Genomic DNA, 8,982 nt, shown 5'->3' with positions numbered 1-8,982 from the left:
CATTCAACTCGACATTCACAGTTGAAACGACACTGATTTTATCGTCATGATATCATAAAATTCTCCAAATAAAAAATCTGGACATCAAACTACATAAGGATTAACCAAATAAAAATATTTGGAAAATAATATCTGTCAAAGAAATGGCACCGTGTACTTTAGAACAACTCTGTAATCATTTTTTTGCCAACAAAATTGTGTTCATAATTTCATTAACATCATTTTGGGCCGTTATGAATATTTCAACATTGCTTAAATGTTTTGGAGGGAAAACAGTGCTTAACTGGCATAAAATGTACTCCTTCCGTTTCAAAATAACTGTCTCAAGCTTATTACAATTTTATAGTAGAGCTATTATAAAGTTGAGACACTAATTTTAGGACGGAGGAGTACTGAAAAGCTTTTGCATCCCGTTAAAATTTAAGCCCAGTAGTCCATGATAAGCTGGGCTATAGCCCGCCGACGAACACGGTCCAATTACAACCGCAGGCCCGCCTGGCGCTCCTTATTGTTTCTGGTCGTCCGATCAGATCTGACGGCTAAACTGGAGGCTGGAAACCCCTAGTCACGTTCTTCCCCGCACCGAATGGCGGCGCCGAGCGTCGTACCATGGTGTCGCGGTGGCTCCATTCGCCGGACTGGCGTGCATCGGCGAATCCCGCGCGCTGCTCCGTCGAATGGCGCTTGCCGCGCCGCGAGCGCATGGTCATAAGGCGGCACAAGGAAATGAAGGTGGCAGCCATTGGGCACGGAGGCCGGCTCCCGCCGTCGTCCGGGATGCGCAGCGCCGAGCGCCAGACCCCGGCGCCTTTTTTCAATGCGAGGTGACGGGGAAAAGTGTCTGCACTGGTGGCATGGAAGCCACGCTTGACGTCGTCCATAAATCCGGCGCATCATCAGCTTGATCCGCCCGTCTCCGGGCAGGAGAACGACGATGGCGCGGTACTGGCCATGCACGAGGTGCCGATGCGGCGATCGTGAGGTAAGGCAAGCCTCCCATTCCGAAAGCTTTCCATTATTTTCTCTCCACTATCCGAAAGCAATCATGATCATTAACCGAAGGCCATTAACATGTAAACATGATCATTAGGTGCTAACAGAAGAACATTATATCTTAAACACAAATAGTTAGCACAAAACTGAAATAAATTAGACTCTAACAAGGAAGCGGTTGAACAAGCTATGTACACAAGATACTTCTCCATCCGTCTCAAAATAAGTGTCTTAAGCATTTTATGCTAGAGCTAGTATAAAGTTGGGACAATTATTTTGGGACGGAGGGAGTATTTGAATGGAATGGGTCTGCTGCACTGCTGCCTCGAGGTACTACCGAGTACGATTTTGGCTGTGAAATTCCGATAACATACACGTTGCTAGCTCCAAAGAAGAATAACGATTCTGCAGGACATGTATGCATCTCTACCTGTCATAAGTAAGCAAACATATTTTGGTAAGCAGCAGATTTAATAGACGAATTCTGGACCTGGTTGAACAAAATCTCAGCCACTGAATTCTTTCGTACAGCAGCAGTCATTAGTTGAAGATTAGTCCATAAAGAGCCATCTTAGGCATTCCGTTCTGAACTTGTGGTTCTTTCTCGCCACAATCTTAATATTGTCAGCTCAAAAGGGCAACAACAACAAGGAGCGTGTGCCTGAATAGCATCTGAAATAACGATGCCTGCACATCCTTGCTGCCTTTTTGGAACAAATATTCTGTTGCTGTTACAGTATATCATACACTGTACTCCCTCCGTCCCAAAATAAGTGTCTCAACTTTGTACTAACTCTAGTATAAAGTTGCACTAAGCTTGAGACAGTTATTTTGGGACGGAGGGAGTACGATATACAATGTGCCCTCCACTAATACTATACAACAACTGCTATACATCAGACCATCCTCGCCTCCTGTCCACCCAAAGATGCATACATACATATACCCCTGTTTTGCCCAAGGCTCTGGTCCTGATAACTCCTTTGTGGTCTCCTCTGCCTAACCAATCCCTCCCACTGTTCCACAACATCAACTTTTACAGGGAAGTAACCTAGCTAGTGTCCCCGCACCTGTGCCACCTATCGCCCATAACCGGTCATCAGGCAGAGAGTAGTGGAAGTTGACCAAGTAGCCATGCTTCCAAATTTCCAATATATATTTAAAACAGAGGAATTTGAGACGGAAGATCTTTAGTATTTACATTCTCATGTCAACAAAAATAATTTTCCTCGGGAACTACTATTAGCACCGCCATGCTGCCACTTTTTTGGTTTGGTTTAGTAAAGTAATTTGTGTCTGTTGGCCACATCTTTTGTTGTCTTCACAAGTTTTGGTGGACTCAATACGCCCTGCAGCTGCTCGATGAAATGGACACACAGGCCAACAAGAACAGAGGAAAAAAACAGGGCAACAAGACTCAGTTGTGGTCCAGGCAACAAATGCCCTTCTTTTTTTCACCCAAGACTGAACCAGCGACGCACCCTGGCTCCTCACTTTTGATGTCCAGTAACAGTACACCCACCACGTGAACTGATGGCTGCTCTAATGTCTGGATTTATTGGACATCCAGAGTCTGTCACCTTTTGACCCTTGATTCTTCCATGGGAGCAGGCATAGTGCAACAATGAATTAAATTCCCTAGGTAACTGCTCTAATGCCATAAACTTAGCTTCTTATTATCGCTTAATTTAGCAAAAACTGACCAATTCTCTTGAATGGCAGCATATGAATGTTCATCCAATGGCACATGCCACACAATTCTCAGCTGCTGATTAAATAATCAAGGTGTGAACCAGTTGCTCTCTTCAAGATTGGGCTGTCCTTTGTATACTAGTGTAGCATTCAAGAATAAAGGTTTGTGGTGTACCTTTAGTACCGAGTTTGTTCACTAAATTTTACCCGGTAATCTCAATCACAACATTACAAAACTGATATGCAGCACATATGAACTTATATGCAGGAGTGCTGCATATGTATATATATGTTCAGACGAGAGAGAGAGAGAGTTGGGTTTGAAACCCTGCAGGGTAGCTTATAAGACTAGTAACTGGCAGTCCTTTTAATTTCAAACAAGTAGAAGCTCAATCTACAACTGTTTACAAGATCTAACCTTTGCATAAAAAAGTATATCTATTAATTCAAGCCGAAAACTGAGAAGAAACAGAGGCCTGCAGCCTGCTACATCTAATAGTGATACTTGAATTGTTATTATTTTGTTCTTCCAAAATCCGGCTGTGAAGAAATACATACTGACTACTAAATCTTGAGACGCTTGCGGATCATCTTCCAGTTGAAAGGCTGGAGGTCACTCCATTGCTGCTAACTGTGTCAGTCAATGATGTGTACTGGCTGAAACCGTCATTCTGCATTACGGCCATCATGCTATAACTGACGTTTGTGGGCATCAGCTCCGGGAGCAGCATCTCACCGTCGAGGTATTGCATGACTTGCCGCATACTGGGCCTTACATTGCCAAATGGATGTGCACACAGCAATCCTAGCTTTAACGCCAGACAGACCTCATCAAGATTGCAGTTGCTGCCTTGTAGCCTCATGTCCAGCGTGTCCGCGAGTGAGCCTTTGCTCCAATGCTCAACAACCCAGTCAATTAATATGTCTGAACCAACCTCCTCTGCCTGATTGCTGTCAATAATAGGCCTTCGTCCGCAAGTTACCTCGAGGATGAAAATGCCAAATGCATACACATCTGTTAGAGGCGTTGCCTTACCGGTGCGCGCTAGCTCTGGAGCGAAATATCCCATGGTGCCGACAACTCGTGTTGTTTGTGGATCAGTGCCATGGTCATACAACCTTGAGAGGCCAAAATCACCCAGGCGCCCATTCATTTCACTATCAAGAAGCACATTGCTTGCTTTGATATCTCGGTGGATGACAACTTTCTCCCACCTCTCATGAAGGTAGAATAAGCCAGATGCAACACCTTTGATGATTTCAAATCTCCGTGCCCAATCTAGAGTGGGTTTATGTTCCTCCTCTTCTTGGAGATATAAGTACTTGTCCAGACTACCATTTGACATATAATCATAGACCAATAGGAGTTCACCTTTTCTCCTACAATAACCGAGTAACTGGACGATGTTGCGGTGGCGGATACGGCCGATACTAACAATCTCGGCGATGAATTCCTTTATTCCTTGCTTTGACTCGTGGGACACCCTCTTCACCGCAACCTCCAGTTTAGACACCGGAAGCACACCTTTATACACCTTCCCGAACCCTCCACGGCCAAGTAGGTTCGCATCGTGAAATCCTTGAGTAGCATGGAATAAATCCTTGTAGGAGAAACGGTGTGGCCCATACTCATCCTCCCAATCTTCGTGTAGCTCGGCATACCTCATTCGCCTACGCACCAAAAGAATTATAGTTGTTCCTACAAGAAAGATGAATATGGCAGTGGCTATTGGTAGGACGATCTCCAAAACTTTGGACTGGGGTTTTGGGCCAATTCGAGGTAGCTTTGGCAGCTTGGTGATATCAATATCCGGAGCAGGACGGTTTATGCCCAAGCTCCAGCCAAGCACACAATACAGTGAGTCGATTGGACCAGTTGAAGCCGAGAATCCGACGTAGGACTGATCTTGTAGCACTGTTGAGAGGTTTTTGGTAGTTGAGACCAGTGGCATCAATGGTTTGGCTACCTTGAGGGGAGCCAAGGTCACATTGATCTGTGTGGTATCTCCATCATAATCCACCCACACTTGCATTTCCTTGCGGCTAACGAGGGACAAGCTGTTGAAGACACCGTTGTTCTTGTCATCATAGAAGCCAGCTGGTCGGGCTTCAGTGGAGGTGAGACTATTGATGTTGATGCCAACATGGTTGTCATCGATGTCTTTGAACTCTGTATTTTGGCTACTATCAAGCTCGACTGCAAATATGTGGTTGCTTGATTTGCCATCGTTTGTTATGTTGAGGAGGCCCAAGTATTGAGAGGTTTGTGCACCTGAGAAATCCTTGGTGGGAGATATGAAGAAAGTCATGCCATCAGTACATTGATCGGAGTAGACGGGGACCATACCGAACACGAAGATTATTGAGAAGGACTGCACCACCCCATTGGGCGACTTGCTGAATTGCCATGGAGTTGGGTAGAAGGCATGGCCCTTGAGGTGAACAGTGCCGTTGGTCAGCTTGAGAACCCCATCTGGTGTAACCGTGGCTGTGCCATCAAGGGTGAGGTCAGTACTGCCGGAGAAGCCGGAGTAGACAAATTGGCCCTCCTCCTCACTGGTGGCGGTGACAGTGGTGAAGGATGCAAGGCTTAGGGCAAGGGAGAGAAGGATATGTAACTGTAAAGAGAAACCAAGGGTGGATTGATGCTCCATGTTAGCTAGCACATGTGCAACTGTAAAAGCTCTACAAGATGCATAAATAGTGTGTTTTTCCTAGATGATGAGGGGTGGCTTGTGGTGGTGTCTCTCTACTCTGTGGTCTAGCTACTCTGGAACTTATTTGCAGTCAGATAGCGATGGCCACCTTAGTAATAGCAGACCAGGACTTCAGTGGACAAGTTCTTACATCATTTGCCTACTTTTCCATACTAGTAGTCATTGTCTGGAACTATTAGTATATACTACAGTACTTATATAGCAGCCCATGACTTTCAGTGCACAAGTTCTCGCATCGTTTGCTTACCGTTCCATACTAGTCATTGTCTGAAACTGCTGGTATATAGGAGTACTACTTATATGGTTATTGTCTCTTTGGACATATTATTAATTTGATCATCCAGATGCAATTAACTTAGGGAGCACCTTTACAATGCTCTTTACTCTCTAGCTAGGACAACACAAATTTGTGAATTCCTGGATATAGACTTTTTTTATTATCTTAGTATGATGGTACTTTGTCTAGTGAGCTAATTTTGTATCTGCGATCTCATTTCTGTTGAAATTAGCTATTCCGCATTTTCAGGAGATGCACCGTGTGGTACGCACCACTTTCCTAAAGCTGGTACCGACATAAGGTAATCTAAACGGTTATATGCGCAGGCATAGGTGGATTGTTGAAAATGCTTTGCTCATCTTTGAAAAACTGGGCAGTATTCTGTAGTTTAGTTACTACAAGTTCATTTAGGAGGTCTAAGTATCATTGTCCTTGTCCGTCATTCTTGAATTATTCTATGATACACTTCACTAAAACTGTCATTTTCTTCTTCTTCCATAGTCTGGTCAAAAGAGTAGATTCAGATTGTAGTGGCGGGCTCCTTTTCGGGGTTTCTTTTTATTGTTAATGTTGTTGTGGAATTCTGCAGGCCCTGTCAAAATCAGTTTTATTATTTACATGTGGATTACAGCATCAAAAGAAGTATTAACAAAACATTGACAAGTCAAGTCTCAAGCACACTCCTCTTACAAAGTTACAAGTCAAGGTTCTAGCTGGCAGTACAGTTGTTGGCTGATGTGATTTTGTTGTCCTTTTCTCTCCATATCTTTTTTTAATGCTTTCTTTCCAAATTTTGGTGGAAATTGCAAAATCAATTTGTATCACAGCCTATCAACTCAAGTTATTTTCTAAAATAAAGCTGAAGCTTAGGGAGCTACTATGGATAGCACTAGCAGGGTGGAGAAAATGAACGAATCAAAGTTCAAAAATATATATATCTTCGGCTAGGAGACAGATGAGATGTGAAGTCTCGAGCGCAAGAATATATTTTTCATGAATGAACTAATAAGACCAGGTTATTTCCCCCCTCTTTGGCATCCTTTTCTTTCATTGTCTTGGTGGAAAGAGTGGAATCGGTTTTGACTTTTCTAGAGGTGTTCCTGTCTTTTCTCACTGATGAAGCTGATGGTCAGCAAGATATCCCCGTTGTTAATTGTATAGCAGAATCTTCCCCCCCATTGAAATCAGGTTGATTTAACTATGGATTACATCATCGAAGGAGAAACCAATGAAAGTTTGAAAAGTCGAGCCTGGAGCGCAAGAATTTTTCTCCGCCAGAGAATAAGCACTAGCATATAGATGAAGGGTATTCTAGAGATAGGTATTCTATTCCCTTCGTTCCTAAATATAAGTCTTTTTAGAGATTTTATTACAGACTGCATACGGAGCAAAATGAGTGAATCTACACTCTAAAATATGTTTATATACATCCATATGTAATTCATAGTGAATTCTCTGGAAAGATTTAGGAACAAAGGGTATATGATGCAAATTTTCCCTTTCCCCCATGTCTTGGTGAAAACAGTAAAACCAATTTATGGCATAGGCTAGTTATTATTTCATAAATTAAAGCCGACGGTCAGGGGCTACTATGGATCACAGGGTGGAGAAAAGGAATGAATCAAAATTCAAAACAAATCGTGTGGCTAGGAGAAAGATGACACATCAAGTCTCGAATTCTGGAGCGTAAAAATATATTTCCATGAATGAACTAATAATTGGAGGTATTTCTTTTCCCCTCTCTTTGGCATCCTGGTCGTTCTTTCATTGTCTTGGTGAAAGCAGAAGCGGATTTGACTTTTCTGGAGGTTCTCTCCTTTTTTTTTTTTACGGAAGCTGGTGGTAAGGAAGAAACCCCATTGTTCACGGTATTGTAGAATCTTGCGCGCCCCCATCGAAATCAGCTTTTGTATTTAACTATGGATTACAACATTGAAAGAGAATCCAATAAAACTTTGAAAAGTCAAGTCTGCGGTGCAAGAAGTTTTGTTCACCAGATAAATCATACTATCATATAAATGAAGGGTATTCTAGATGATGCAAATTTCCCTTTTCTTTCCATGTCTTGGTGGAAAAGTATAGCAAATTTACTAGTTGGCTCGAGTTTTTTCTCTATGTTGACTGTTGGAGCAGTTTCATGGTAATGGTTGTAAAATTCTACTCCCTCCATTCCTAAATATAAGTCTTTTAAGAGATTCCACTAGGAGTCTGCATACGGAGCAAAATGAGTGAACCTACACTCTAAAGTATGTCTATATACATCCGTATGTAGTCTACTAGTGTAATCTTTAGAAAGACTTATATTTAGAAATGGAGGGAGTACCTTGCATGAAAACACACCAATGGAGGGAGCAGAATGCCCGCGTCTTTGAGCACAAAAACACGCCAACATCCATCTTGTTCAACAATATTCGGTGTGAGATCAAACTGTGAAGCAAAGCAACTGGAAAGAATTTTACCGAAAAGGTGAGGCCTTAGAGCAACTCCAATGGGGCGACCCGTTTCGTCCGTCGTCGTCCGTTTGGGTCGGCGCGGACACAAAAGTCGGCCCAACGCACCGACCCAAACGGACGCGCGTCCACTTAGCGTCCGTCTAGCCACTCATTTCCCGTCCAATTTTGAGTCGGATTTGCGTTGGCGCGAACACGAGACGGACGCGCGCGCGCCTACTCCTCTTCTCGGGCCCGTCGGTCGGTGGCATCCACCATCATTTCCCCCCAAAACCCTCCCGCCCGCGCGCACTCCCGCCCCACGCCCGCCATGGACGACGACCTCGACGTCGTCGTCGGCTTCGCCTCCCTCGCCTTGTCCGGCAAAGGCAAGCCTCGCGCCTCCCGGAAGGCCGCCGCGCCGAAGCCGAAGAAGGTGCTGACGCCCGAATAGGGGGCAAAGGAGTCAGCCAAGAGGAAGGACCGGAGGCACGCGGCGGACGCGAGGGATAAAGCCATCGCCGAGGCGGCCGCTGCCGCCGCGCAGCAGCAGGTCACCAACGCCCGTGTCGCGGCGGCAACGAGGGAGGCGCTCTGCATGCTGGGGTTAAACCCTAGCCAGCACAACCTCGTCAACGACTCAACGCCGCCGTGGCTGCCCCGGTCAGCATCGGCTCATCTGCCTTCCCTCGGACGGTGCTGCCCGACTCGCTTGGCGCGCCGGCTTGCAACCCGGTGCCCGGCTTCCACGTCTACCCGCAGGCCTCCCGCCTCTCGGGGGAGTGCTTCTTTGCGAGTGTTGGAGAGACATTGGGCAAGACCCCAAGACGGACGCCGAACAAAAGCATTCAACCTTTTGGATTCGTGTTCACCG

At 45.0% G+C, this 8,982-nt stretch overlaps 2 protein-coding genes across 2 annotated transcripts; one reads left to right on the top strand and one right to left on the bottom strand.

Annotated features, from left to right (window-relative positions):
• The first annotated feature begins 557 nt into the window (after positions 1 to 557).
• LOC123412633 lies at positions 558 to 2,925 on the top strand. Its single transcript, XM_045105583.1, has 3 exons — positions 558 to 988; positions 2,322 to 2,635; positions 2,716 to 2,925. The coding sequence occupies exons 1-2, from the start codon at positions 935 to 937 to the stop codon at positions 2,520 to 2,522; spliced, it is 255 nt and encodes an 84-aa protein (XP_044961518.1). The 5' UTR covers positions 558 to 934; the 3' UTR covers positions 2,523 to 2,635; positions 2,716 to 2,925.
• Positions 2,926 to 3,025: 100 nt separating this feature from the next.
• On the bottom strand, positions 3,026 to 5,427 carry LOC123412632 (L-type lectin-domain containing receptor kinase SIT2-like). The gene has a single exon (XM_045105582.1). It carries the CDS (start codon positions 5,337 to 5,339, stop codon positions 3,273 to 3,275), a length of 2,067 nt encoding a protein of 688 aa, XP_044961517.1. The 5' UTR covers positions 5,340 to 5,427; the 3' UTR covers positions 3,026 to 3,272.
• Positions 5,428 to 8,982: the final 3,555 nt, after the last annotated feature.

Source organism: Hordeum vulgare, chromosome 7H (genome assembly GCF_904849725.1).
Source record: "Hordeum vulgare subsp. vulgare chromosome 7H, MorexV3_pseudomolecules_assembly, whole genome shotgun sequence".
In the NCBI taxonomy this organism is placed as follows: domain Eukaryota; kingdom Viridiplantae; phylum Streptophyta; class Magnoliopsida; order Poales; family Poaceae; genus Hordeum; species Hordeum vulgare.
The sequence above is the reverse complement of the archived record's forward strand: the minus strand, read 5'-3'. Positions and strand labels throughout refer to the sequence as shown.

Coding starts and splice junctions, on each gene's coding strand:
- LOC123412632 (XM_045105582.1), bottom strand. CDS start 5,339: ATGGAGCATCAATCCACCCTTGGTTTCTCTTTACAGTTACATATCCTT.
- LOC123412633 (XM_045105583.1), top strand. CDS start 935: ATGGCGCGGTACTGGCCATGCACGAGGTGCCGATGCGGCGATCGTGAG. Junction 989..2,321: donor GCGGCGATCGTGAGGTAAGG/CAAGCCTCCCAT, acceptor TGTCTTCACAAG/TTTTGGTGGACTCAATACGC.